This window comes from Odontesthes bonariensis, chromosome 17 (genome assembly GCF_027942865.1).
Source record: "Odontesthes bonariensis isolate fOdoBon6 chromosome 17, fOdoBon6.hap1, whole genome shotgun sequence".
NCBI lineage: Eukaryota > Metazoa > Chordata > Actinopteri > Atheriniformes > Atherinopsidae > Odontesthes > Odontesthes bonariensis.
The window spans coordinates 12,563,119-12,576,123 of NC_134522.1; the positions used below are offsets into that span (position 1 = coordinate 12,563,119).

Genomic DNA, 13,005 nt, shown 5'->3' on the forward strand with positions numbered 1-13,005 from the left:
GCTGCGTTTCAGTTTTATGCCCCTAAAATCTGGAACAGTCTTCCAGAAGATGTGAGACAGGCCTCAACTCTGACAATGTTATTATTCACCCCAGTACCTCTCTCCACTGGTTTCAAGCTAGATTTTCAAAAGACTTATTTCTGCTAATCTTCAAAGCCTTAATTGCCATTGCCACTGCATACACGTCACACACACTGACATGAAACTGTTATGTGCCCTCTCAAGCATTAAAGTGCACCAAACACAAATATGCCCCAATATGCGGTGATGTGTGAGCACACGGCAGATTTTATGCAGAATCTGAGTTCCATATAAATTACTGTTGTTTAGGATATGTGAACCAGAGGAACTTTAGTAATGAAGATATTAAGAAAATATTAAGAAATGGAGATATTAAGTCACTTTAATTGTTCTTTTTAATTACTTTTTTTTTTTAAATCACAATTATTCAGTAGATTGAAGACAAAAAAAAAAAAAGCAATTTTTTTTTTTTTTTTTTTTTTTTTTTACACACGTACACATAAATAAGGCAAACAAACTTAAGGAAACATTTAAGCGACTTGCACAGAGTATGTATTGGCCATGTCACTGCTGGATGTGTAGTGCACCATCTGTCCTTTGTGTGTAGCCTTTAGTTTTCACCAGGCAGATCCCTAAAAGAAATATCTCCCCCGATTACAATGATAAAGAGAAGATGTGAGAAACAAAGAACTACCATCACCAGCAAACAGTGCCCCCTCATGAAGAGGCTGCAGCAGACAGCAGGCACTTGGCACCGCGGTCCACGAAATGTCCGTGTGGCTGACCAATGTCCCATCTCTGCTTTAAAGCCAGCCGGTCCAACTTGTTCAGGGACTGAGAGCAAAGGCGGAGATCCTGGACCAGTTCGGCCAAATCGTCAGGTCCTTCGCCGTCCCAGGGGCCAGACACAAGACAACCTGAGGGCAAGAGGAGAAAGTCTAATTTTTGTGTGTTTACGTGACACTTCTGCTGCTGTTCCCCTCACAAAAACTTCCACAACTAAAATATTACAAACACGGCCCCTCACTAATGACACCTTATTAAGTTTTTAACCTATAGTAGCACAATAGAGAGTTCATTTTTTTAAGAGAAATTTTATAAAATAAACATCAAATCAATACGGTTATTGTCATGTTTGACAGTTCAGTCAACTCACCGAATTAGTCGGGCACAACAAACCACAAAAACTGACGTGTAACGCTAGATACATCAAAAGAAAAACCTTAACTGTGTTAAAATAAACATTAGCACCCAAATCTACAGTACGCAGCATCTTGTTTTCAGTTCGGGTTGAACAAAGGAAGCAGTCTATGTCGCATGATGCACGAAGGCCATTTTATATCAAACCCAAAAAAAACCCTCAGCTAAAAAAAAAAAAAAAAAAAAAAAGAAAGAATGGCTTCCATCAGCATCAATCAGTTTTCATAAGAAAGATTTCCTATGTTAAAAAATAATAAAGAACACTACACGGGATACATCCAAGTACTGAACTATGCATACCTTGAAGGTTTAGAAGTGTCAACGGTCGAGCAGCCTCTCTGATATACGTCAGGATGCTGTCAAGTCCCGCCGAGGTCACAGAGGGGTTTCCCGACAGGTCCAGACTCACCAGGGACGGACATGCTGGCAGGCACCTGGAAGCAGATAAAAAGAGAGACGAATTCAGGGACAAGTAAAGGAAATCTGGACATCCCAGATGAAATCAGAAGAAAACGTTGCGTCATCATACATGTTCAAATGTCGTCACTGGTTCATCCTTCTTTTACCACAGTGTTAACATCACCTTTGGAAACATGCCAGAGATTATTACAACGACATTTTGCATGTTCTTGCAGGGAGAAAAACACGGAAGCAGACAAACACAAACCTGGCCAGAGCAACTACGCAGCTGTCTGTCAGCCCATTTGCCGCCAGACTCAGGTGGGTCATACAAGACTCCTCCTACAAAAAAAAGATACAAAGATTCAATTGACTGTACTGTATTGCAGCTACAGTTACACCTCAAGTGGTCATAACACGAGGGACACAACATCCTTTATGCGTGCCCACCTGTGACAGGACTTTGGTGAGGTGTTCCAGTGCCGGGTAATCAGCAGGACCCCTGCAGACGGCAGACAGGTCCAGGTGTGTGAGGGAGTGGAGGGGCAGAGTCTTCAAGACCAGCTCAAAGCCAGTGGAGCCCAGTGCATTGTGGGAAAGGGACACCGATTTCAGGTGGCCCGTGCCTGAGAGATCATAAAATATCATTTATAAGCTTTTTCTTTTTTAATAGATGTTAAATAATATCATATAAAAAGGAAACGTTCCGTCTCGTTCTCCTCCATCTTCAGTTGAACATCTCAACACCAAAGTCTCTGGAAGGAAATTCATGTTTATCGCTCCCACTGCTTAATGTCCTTGTCCGGCGGAAGTTCAGTTGAGCTGAATGATTACCAGAATAAAAGATCAAATTTGAAAAGTAAGAAGTAAAAGCGTACCTGTCAGAGCGCTGGCAAGCAGCAGCCGATGCTGCTGAAGGAAGCGAGCGCTGAGGCCACAGGCCTGTAGAGACAGCCTGGCAAGCAGAGGGCAGCAGGACAGCAGGCAGGACAGAGACTCGGACACGCCGTCGCCCAGAGGGTTCATACTGAGATCAAGCTCCTCCAGGCACTACAGTTGAAAACAACCATATATAGAAAAGTACATGAGAAAGGATAATCTAGTCATTCAAATACACATTTAATGGTTCACCAAGAAGATCGCAAAGAGAGCAGGGGGTGAGTTTTCTGAAAGTGCTGACCAGAAGGGGAGGGGTTGTGATATTCAACCCGCTAACCAGTGTCACAAGGTGCGAGAATTGAAGACAGTCTAAGAGAAAAAAGGGAAGCATTTCTTTTCACAACAAAGCTAAGTGTAAAGGTGTGAAGAACAGAGAAGAAATTTCGAAACGTTTGCGCATGAAAGGAAACGTATTCATGTAAAACCACAGCCGTATTTCTGAACAACATGAAACATGTCAGTTCCCGCAAATAGTAGCAACAGAAATGCCTTTTGTCATGCAGGTGACATTAATTAGATGTGAAACTAAAAAAAGTGAAATAAAATGAAGGTTTTACCGGGAATGCGGGGTGACTGTGTCCCTTTAGAGTATTAACAGCCTTCTCCAGCCCGTCCCCTGAAACAGAATTCGCAGAAATGTCCAGCAGCCGAAGCCGAGGCATGGTGGTTGTTGTGGCGACCAATTCAGGGAGAAGGTTGTCGGGGAGCCGGTTGCCGGAGATGCGCAGCTCGGTGAGGCTGGCCTGAAGTTTAAGGGCACGCAGCAAAGGGTTGAGGGAAGAGGAGGGCAAACTGAGGCCACACACCGACACAGAGGAGCTCCCATCCTGAACCTCACACAGCCGGGTCACACGCTTGTTCTCGTCTGCGGGGACATGCAGACGGGGCACATTAGAACAGATATAAAGAAAGAAATATCCAAGAAACGCGTCAGAGTTTCGAGCGTTTTCGGTGTGCGTTGCTCACCAACTGCCAGGCTCTGACATGCCTTTTTGTAGCGCTCAGGAAGAGGCGGGAGGTCCCAGGAGCAAACTTCAGCAAGAACCTGCAACACAGCACACCACCAGCATTCAGAACCAATGCTTTGTCTAAAAGCTGACTGTTTAAACAAAAAAGTAAAACCCAGTCTGAAGCAGGCCTTATTTTTTAATTAAGTATTATTAGTATTAGGGATGTGGTATGTGCTAAAGTAATAAGAGGAACGAGCTAAACACTTCAGTTCCATGCTGTCCTCTTTCTTTTAAATCAAATGCTGTTTTACTCCTCAGGCCTCCCTCAAGCAGCAGCACGAGTTCTTTTCAAACAATCCTCACTTCTTCATTGGTGTGCAGGACAGCCAGCAGCAGATCCTGCGCAGAGAGCTGGGCCCCTTCCTTCTGCAGCGAGAGACGGGGCAGGAGGCCACATTTCTGGTAGTAACGCTGAGCTGCTTGCTCACACAGCCACGAGACAGTGCAGGAGTCTGCCTCACTGGAACACAAAGCACTGCGATCAAACTAACTGGCTACAACACACTAATAAACCAGAGCGCTTCTTCAACGGAAGTCTCATTGAAGGTTTCAGTTTACGTTATCGATTGAACACATATACCAACCTTTGCGGAACAGGGATCAGGAACACGTCTTCCTGAACTCTGACCCTCATTCTGATCGGAGGAGGCATGGATGTGGGCACGGGAGCAACCAAAGCTTGCGTTGGAGGCTAAAATGTACAAAGGAAACTACTTAATATAATAAAGTATTTCTTTCTTTAGTAAAATGGAAAAATATAGCCTCATGAAGCAGGATTTACCCCCGGGATTTCATTTTACAAAAGTATACCAAAAAGAGAAAAAAAACATGCACAAAGACAAAGCTCCTCTGTATCATGCGATTCATGCACCATCCTGATATAAATCCCATCGTTTTTAATCCCATATGAATCTGATGGGTTCCAAGCTCTGCCAAAATTTTGAAATATCACACTACCTTCTTGATCAACTAGCTCTCATTTGTAGCCACATTCATCACTGTCAAAAGTTAATCAAGGGGGAAAAAAAAAGACAAAGCGTGTGATTTCCTCCAGTGACGCTGAAACATTAATGATCATCTCCCTGAGTTCATGTTCGCCTGGATATCTAATGTAAAATATCACTCTCAATTTAAACCCAGAGTCTTTCGAACTTGGTCTGGATCATTCCATATGCAGATGGCGCAGGGGATTCTGACCTGAACACGTATTTGTAGGGGAGGTGAAGGTGTGTCGGGCCTCATGTCATCATCATCTGTAACGGTCGGGCTGTGTGACCTGCTGACCTCTCGTCTCCCCAACCTCACCATTCCTGACATCTGAGTCATTTTGACCTGATGAGGCTTCGGCAAGCCATTCCTTCTCCCAGTGTGAGCACGGCTGCTGGAGGAGGAGGAGTTGACTGCAGAATCTGAGAGAAGAGGACTGTAATTAAGATATGATAATAAAAAAATAAAAAAAAGACGTGTAGAGGAACAAACAATTAAACTGGATCATTACCTCTGACGGCTGTGTCCGAGTTCAAATGGATGTTTTGACTCCTGGCAGTCAAAGCTGAAGCAGTTTCCTGTCCTCTCAGTCCATCATGTTCCATTCGAAGCCTCCTCTTTTTCTTTGGCTGCATTTCCCCCAAATCATCTTCCAACCAGTCATCAGCCAGATATTCGTCCTCAGGAACTAAAGCGGATCTGTTGCCGGATGAAACAGCAGGTGTGCTGGAGTACTGAGGCTGTGAGAGACCCTGCAGAAGAGTTTTGGCACTGCCTAAACCCCGAATGGCACTGTGGTACGCCTCTCGCCCAAACACAGATGGGGCTGGGGCCTCCTTGTTACTTTCCCGACCTGAGCTGGGGGCCGTAACAGGTTCCTCGTTTGAAAGACCGTCCTTTTGACTCGGAGCTGCGGGGAAAGTGCGTCTAGGACGAACAGGACGGAGAGGACTAACGGGACTGTCGGAACCACTGTCATCTGAGCCGCTGTTAATCTAAAAGCACACATACACATTCTGCTTTTAGAATCTGGATGGCTCAAACAGAATCTTTAAAAAGAAACCGTGTGGTATTTTCACCCTCAGAAAAACATTTGCCAGTCATTACCCCATACAGAACAGCAGCCTCTGTTCCTCTGGCTCTGGGCCGCTGTGATGAGCCATTGCTCTGCGTCTGCCTCCTGGGACTGACGGCTGCTGCTTGAGCTTCCGAGCTCCTGTTGTGTCGGGGCCAGTCTTGGCTGTTGGAACAGCCCCCTCCAGTGGCTGACAGCGGCTCAGAGTTCTCTGCATCAAACAGCTGGCTGTCCTGCAGGGCATCAAAAGGCTTGGCTGGGGCCGGGGCAGCAGGCACTGTAGTTCACACAGAGAAGAAAAGCAAGCATTTGAAAGCGCATGTAAGACCAAGGCTAGCATGATATAATAATGTTAAAGCGTTACCTCCCCCTGCTAGTGCCTTCTTGAGCAATTTCTCAGTAGCGGCACATTCCTTTCTGGTCTCCTCGTCCAACTCTTTGCTGTATGTCCTCTGCCAATGACGCAGGCTGTCCATGGGAGTTTCACCCTAAGGGTGGAGACACAAAAAAACTGATGAAAACAAGAGACGTACAGGTTAACCATTTCAGTTCTGCCCAAACTACATCTACCAAGTCACAAAGTCCTCACTAATATGAAGCAAAGAACTGCTACTGTAGCAAAATCCCCCATGAAAAAGCCCAACAAGAAGAAATGGAGGGCTATAGAATGTCAAGCTGAATTTAATTGAATAGCCATGAGGGGGGGGGGGGGGGTGTTGAAATTATCTCAGCAGGCTAGCAAAATCCTCAAACATCTTGGATGTGAAGGAATTTTTCATGTAAGATGATCAGAAACTTCAGAAAGACTGGTGAACAGGGAGCCAAAACAACCCCAAGAAGTCTTTTCTGATGAAGGGGGCAATGCTCACGTACGACACGATTCAAAACTACTTTATTATCGAATCGCATTCCTCAGCCAGCTTTGTTCAAGAGGTAAAAACACAGACGAGTGACCTTCCCCATCAACACATCGTCATACGCAGCCACTGCAACACCCCACAAATAACGAAAAAAAAAAAACAAGACATGCAGACAACAAAGCTTTATATTTCACTTTGCCCACATGGAGATTCTGCAGCAAAACAGAGGGATTAACAAAAAAGAAAAAGGGTTCCTCAACTTAATACTCTTATTTGACCGCAAGATTGGTCTTCTTTATGTAGGACATGACAGGAGAGGCTTAAAACCAAGTTGTGATTCCAGGAATCATGCCAATGAATTCACAGCAGGAAAGACGTACTACGAATGATAGAAAAAACAACATGAGAGGGAATATTAAAGAACATGACTGAAGATGCACACACCAACGAAGATGTAACAAATCCATCAGTAATTACTATGTATTGGAAATTTAACATAGACAAATGTGTATTTTTCCCTTTCTTACTATGAAATAAGAGGACAAAGTCCACCAGTGGCCTTTATTGGCAAGTTGCTTGACAGGAAATGGGACTGAGAGCACGAGAGAGAGAGAGAGAGAGAGAGAGAGAGAGAGAGGGGAAGGACATGCAGCAAAGGGCTGCATCGAGGAGCTGAAGCCTCTGTATATGGAGAGCCTGCTCAACCCACCTTTGCTTCCTTATCTTAACATGATTAACATTATCTTAACATTAAGATGATTCATGACGTCTAAAATAATTTTATGACAACAATTCTCTACAAATTGTGATAGAAAAAATGTTGTTGTTTTTTTAACTGCAGGGTAACAATAAAAAGGAAAACTTGGTCACGTGAGCCAACCAAAAAACAAACAAACAAACAAAAAAAAATAAATAAATAAATAAAAGGCTAAATCTATGAGCTCCTGGAAGCTCATTGAAAAGGTTGCCGTCATATCAGGTGACTGTTTATTCTGCTTCTTTGCTGGTTTGAAATGCCTTAGAGTTGATTTAATGTGAAATGACTTTTCATGCGTCTCACCATTAACGGTCCCGTTCTCGTGATATAATTCTAAAGTCTGAAATGAGACTTTAATTACAAGGGAAATATCTTATTGCCCAATCTTGCCTGTTGTGTTATTCCTACCCAAATTAAGTCATAGATCATGCTAGTTATTACCAACGTGTAACCACACACATACCCTGCAGTTGCGTAGTGTGACTGAAGCTCCCCGTTCCACCAACAGTCTTGCAACACTTAAATTGCCACAAGCAACGGCGTCATGCAGAGGAGTCACCCCCTCACACCCGGGGCCACCGGGATCATTGATGTTAGCGCCGCGCTCCAGCAGCACAGCGGCAACATCTGAATGAAAGACAGAACGGAGGCACTCAACACAGCTGAAGAGGGCGGATTTTTTTTTTTTTTTTACAAAGCATAAGCTCTGAAGCAAAGGCTTATGCTGCCAATCAGAAATCAGTTACCATAGTGACCGTGGTTGCAGGCTTCATGGAGGGGTGTCCAGCCACAATAGTCCCTGGGATTCACTGGGTGACCCTGACACGGACACAAGTAAAACTCAAACAGTCAAGGTTGTCTGAGGTTACGGTTTCTGTTTGCAGCCATTTGTCGAAAAAAAAAATGTTCACGAAAAGAACTCTTAATAAAATATTCATTGCTGAGCTGAGCCAATCTCTCTTTTTAAGATTAAAAGCAAGATGATGTGTTGTAATGTGGTACATTTTTAACAAGCACAGACAAGCAGCTCAACTCCAACAGGTTTCTTATTGTTGTTCTTGATCAGCCCAGTGCAGATACTGACAGGTTTGCTAAGAAACCTTGTTTTTCCTCACCTGTTCTACCAGATACTGGACCTGCCTCAGGTTTCCATCTATACATGCTCTGTGGAGAGATGTCTCTCCTTTCTCATTCCTCTTGTTCCACTAAATCAGGGAGACGGGCACAAGAAAAACAAGAGTTCAGACAGTGAGGATCCAAAATAAGGAAGACAAAGACGAAATGACTGCTTGTGCATAGCAACAACCAACTCACCCTTCCCGTCTTCCTTTTTCCTGACACCATCTTGTCGTAACCCTCCAAATCATCATCTAGAAACCACGATAAAGTAATGGAAGACAATCTAAATAAATTTAATCAATTTTAGGATCCATTTGCCTCTATGCCAGCTCTCTCGCGGTCTACCTGAGTCTGACAGAATGACATCACTGTCACCCAGAGGTTCACTGTTGTCCATCTCGTCCTCTTCCTCCTCCTCACCGTCACTCCCATCTGGACTCCAGCCCTCTGAAGCGCAAAGCTGACTCAGCTTCGCCTCGGTGTCGTTAACATTCGACGAGCCGCAGCGTCTCTGGGACGCGAGCCAGAGGGACAGCACGCGTTTCTGTGGGAGTGAAGGAGAGCTTTTATGTGTGGTGTTAGTTTCAGACCGAGTAGCCTGAAAGACCAAGCGATGACTTGATGCTTTTGTACCCATTTACCCTTGTCTTTAAATTGAGAAGTTACAGACTTAATATGATTCATAATATTAGATCACTAGATTTACAGCATATCACCCTTCATATCCTATTTTTCTTGTGACTGCTACTGACAGATCAAATGGAAATTTAGCTAAAAAATAAAAAAATAGATGTCGCTTGTGCATGAAGCCAATTTTCAAACATTTAACGAGTTTAAACGTAGTAGTTTTATTTTACATTGAACCATTTTGCAGCTTTGAACCATCCGTTCCAACCCACCTGCAGTCGGGCCCGTCCAGACAGCTGGGCACAGCGTAAGGCCGTACTGTGGCTGCTGTCTACGTCCTCGGAGGCGCAGCCGTTCTCCTCCTGAGCTGCTGCGATGTTCAGCCATGTGTGACACTCCTGACACAAACACACAAGTCAGAATGTATTCCTGCAAGGACGCACAACATGATAATATTGGCTAATAACTTACTGCTGTGACTTTATATGAGCGTTACGGCCTTACTGATCCCAGCTCAGTGATTTACTGTGAGTGGAATTTAGAATAAAACTAAGCAAAAAGGTCTCTTCTACAAGCACAGGGCTCCGACTTGGGCTTTTCTACATCTAGAAGCCCTTACAGTGACAGATGGTGACATTTTTTAGGGCTTTTGTCATCTATCCATAAACCACTTATGATGTCTCTGAGCGCAGGATGCAGCGTTACGACGCAGCTTATTCATGCTCACCTCAGTGGAGCTGCCCTGTCGTAAAGCCAGCTCCTTTCTGTAGTGCTCCACTGCCTTGTTGTGTTGTCTCAGGTCCGTGTAGGTCGCAGCCAGAGACACGTGGATGACCGCCAGCTCCCTTGCAGGCTTTCCCACGGCTTCAGCGCCCTTCAGCTAAACCACAAGAGAAGTTAGAGTGCAGTGAATGTCAGGAGCTCAGGCTAAAAAAAAAAGCTGGGATGCGAGCTGATTATTGCCCATGTTTTGATGTTTCACACCTGAGCCTGATAGGCACCCAGAGCCTTGCTGTAGCAGCCGATCTTACAATAGAGGTCCCCCAGCTGCTCTGCCAGCTCGACAGCCTGACGGGAGCCGAGTCTTTTGCCCTGATCTTCCCCGAACTCTTCCTCTAATTTACAGCCCCGGTCAGCTGTGAAATTGGCAACACAAATGATGCCTTTAATGCAGCTGTCTTAGAAAGGTCTAGAAAAAAAGGCATGACAAAAAAAAAAACAAGACCGAACAGAATAAAAGCTGCTCTCTCACCACATTTGAACGCTTTCTTTACTGCTAGTCCGTCCAGCGGCTGCTGGGAACCCAGTTGGAGAGCCTTCTTTAGAGATCGCCTGGCTGCTACAAAGTCACCCAGAGACAGCTGCACCTGTTGACAAATATCATTACATCACAGAATCGTCACAGCCTGTCGAATCAGAGCAGAAGTAGAGGAGTTGGTGGAGCTCACACACCTTGCCAATGCAATGAAAACACTCGCTCTCACAGAACTTGTCCTTCATCTTCCTGGCGCACTCTTTGGCCTGCTCCAAGCAGCGGACAGAATTAGAGTGTTGACCGTTGCGGAAGTAGATGTTTCCCAGGTTAAAGTTTGCACGGTAGAGATCTTCCAGCAGCTTGCTCTTCCTGTGCAGAAAAAGAAATGCTCAAAACGCTTTCTTCTCAGCATTTTATAGATGAAGCACACCGACTGTGGGTTCCTTGTTGTTCACATCGTTAGTGAGGAGTGGGAACAAGAGGGGTAGCTCTGTTAATATATGTTACGATGGTTTGGCATGTCTTACTCTGCAATGAAGACGCTCCGTCGGATGAAATCGCTGCAGCGTTTGGGCTCCCCCAAATGATCGCAGACAAGACCCAGATTGAGGAAGAGACGAGCCTTCATCTCGCTGATCTCCCGCTGAGGAACAGTCCCTGCAGATTAGAATAAGATTTGAGCAAACGCTTATAGGGGAAAAACCCCCAAGACAGGAACAAGGTCATTCATTATTCTCTTCTACGTTACATACCTCCCAGACGCTCATCCACAATGGTCAGGCTCTTATTGAAAGCATCCTCTGCTTGTTTTAAGCTGTTCTTCGAGTGGTCCGATTCATAACGGAAGAGGTAGGTGCGACCAATGGTGGCAAGGGCTCTCTGCTCCTCAGCATGGTCTCTGACAGAGCGGGCCAGGTCCAGGTGACACTGCTGGTGCTGGAGGAAGAAGAAAAAAAAAGAAAACATGCATCCCAAATGCTTACGCAGCCATCGATGTGAAGCCAAAGTCAATCAAGTTCACTTACTTTTAAAGCAGCTTGAATGTTTCCCATCTCGGCACAGCACTCTCCTATTCTACGATGCGCCACAGCTCGTCCGATCACATCATTTAAGGCCTCAGAGAGAGACAGCTCCCTTTGGTGCTCCCCGATGGCTGCTTCATAATCACCTGAGATGCACATAAACCACACATCACACACTGACAAATACTGGAAACAAATATTAAAGAGCCTAAATGAAACAGAACCAAAGCAGGAAAGCCGACTGTTCATTCACACTACTACTTACCACTCCTGGAGAGCAGCTCCCCAAGCTGATTGCAGATGTTGGCTTCCTCCTTCAAGTTGTTGTTAGCCTCGGCTTTGTTTTTAGCTCTCTGCAGCTCTGTGGAGAGCAATCCATTGAAAACGATGTGGGTTACACAAAGCTTTTGAATCAGAAAACGTGCAAGCAAATCAGTACTTACGTTTGATTTCCCGCAAGGAGCTCATCTCGGCCCAGCTCTGCTTGCTAAGCTAACTTCCAGCTAGTAGTAAATGACAACTCAGCGCGCCTCTCTTTTAGCTTAGCGCTGCCTGAACCCCCGCTAACTCACAAATGTATGAAGCTAACTTTTCACCACATCTTTCATGCCACATGTCCGCATATGTTCAGCAGTCCCGTGTGTCTCCGATCGCACTTGTGGTCATAAAAAACAGCCCTCTATATTAACCATCTCTCTCTGTTTTAGCTTCGAGTTTACAACAAACTTCAGATTGCCCCGCCAGGAACGCGTCAGCCAATAGCTCTTCACATTGTTTTACCCGTTTTTTAGTCATCCAGGCACAAATTCCTCCTCAAATCCTGAGATTAGAATTTTTAAAACTTAAGATCTCCGGATAAGGTACATTAATTTTGCACTTGATATATTTACTGACATTTTTTATGATGGTATATAGCCCAGGAACAAATAATGTACCCTTGAACTTCCATAAAAGAACGAGCCTTTCAGTCTGACAGACCAAACTTAGGGCGTAAAATACCCATTTTAGAAGGCAAGCGCTCATTGGCCAACACTACAGCGTGATACAGCTGTGGCACTCACTTTACTAAACTTGTATTTTTGCTCAAATCCAACACATGGTGCCATAGTTTAAAAGCAAGACAGTAGTTTAATGCCGTGTGACTTTAACAGCACACACAGAAACAATGCAGAAAGCGAGATGGTTGGTCTGACTTGAACACAGCGATAAGGCAAGTAAGGTCTGGTAGAAGGATGAGGCTATTATGTCCTGAACCCTACAGAGTTACAGAGGGAATTACAGAGTTACAATAAAGAGAAGATAGATGGGCAAAAATCTGCTGAAAACTGAATGATTGTTGGTCAATAAATGTCCATGACAGAAGCCTCTCAGTGTAAAGTTGGGAGTTTAATAAAGGTATAAAATACAACATCTGTCCAACAGCCATGTCTACTTTAAAAAAAATGACAGTCTAGCAATCAGGGTTTTGTTTTCTGTTTCCAAAATTTAGTGTGGAAAGACACCCTTTAAAAACGTGTCTGGTAATAAAAGCAACGATTCAATAAATCTCTGATAATTTAATGTAGTAAGATGTAGATGTAGAGCACAGCTGTATCTCAAACGTGAGATATTCATGTAACTATTATTATTATAATTTAAACTGTATGATTTTTAAAATGTCCCTAAATCAAGAGCTTTTCAATTAAAATATTTGGGAAAAAAGAAGCTGCTAAAATGTATCAGTATTATATGATA

At 44.3% G+C, this 13,005-nt stretch overlaps 1 protein-coding gene across 1 annotated transcript; it reads right to left on the reverse strand.

Moving 5' to 3' along the window:
* Positions 1 to 496: 496 nt before the first annotated feature.
* Positions 497 to 12,126, reverse strand: tonsl (tonsoku-like, DNA repair protein). The gene is made up of 28 exons (XM_075447662.1): positions 11,715 to 12,126; positions 11,537 to 11,632; positions 11,275 to 11,417; positions 11,002 to 11,185; positions 10,777 to 10,906; positions 10,447 to 10,618; positions 10,247 to 10,361; positions 9,979 to 10,130; positions 9,722 to 9,874; positions 9,267 to 9,392; positions 8,713 to 8,911; positions 8,563 to 8,618; positions 8,364 to 8,453; positions 7,995 to 8,067; positions 7,712 to 7,875; positions 5,996 to 6,119; positions 5,664 to 5,908; positions 5,068 to 5,551; positions 4,767 to 4,978; positions 4,154 to 4,260; positions 3,873 to 4,029; positions 3,526 to 3,604; positions 3,117 to 3,424; positions 2,499 to 2,670; positions 2,071 to 2,246; positions 1,889 to 1,962; positions 1,522 to 1,655; positions 497 to 938 (listed from the first exon to the last, which is right to left on the reverse strand). Exons 1-28 carry the CDS (start codon positions 11,737 to 11,739, stop codon positions 739 to 741), a joined length of 4,350 nt encoding a protein of 1,449 aa, XP_075303777.1. The 5' UTR covers positions 11,740 to 12,126; the 3' UTR covers positions 497 to 738.
* Between the last annotated feature and the right edge of the window lie 879 nt (positions 12,127 to 13,005).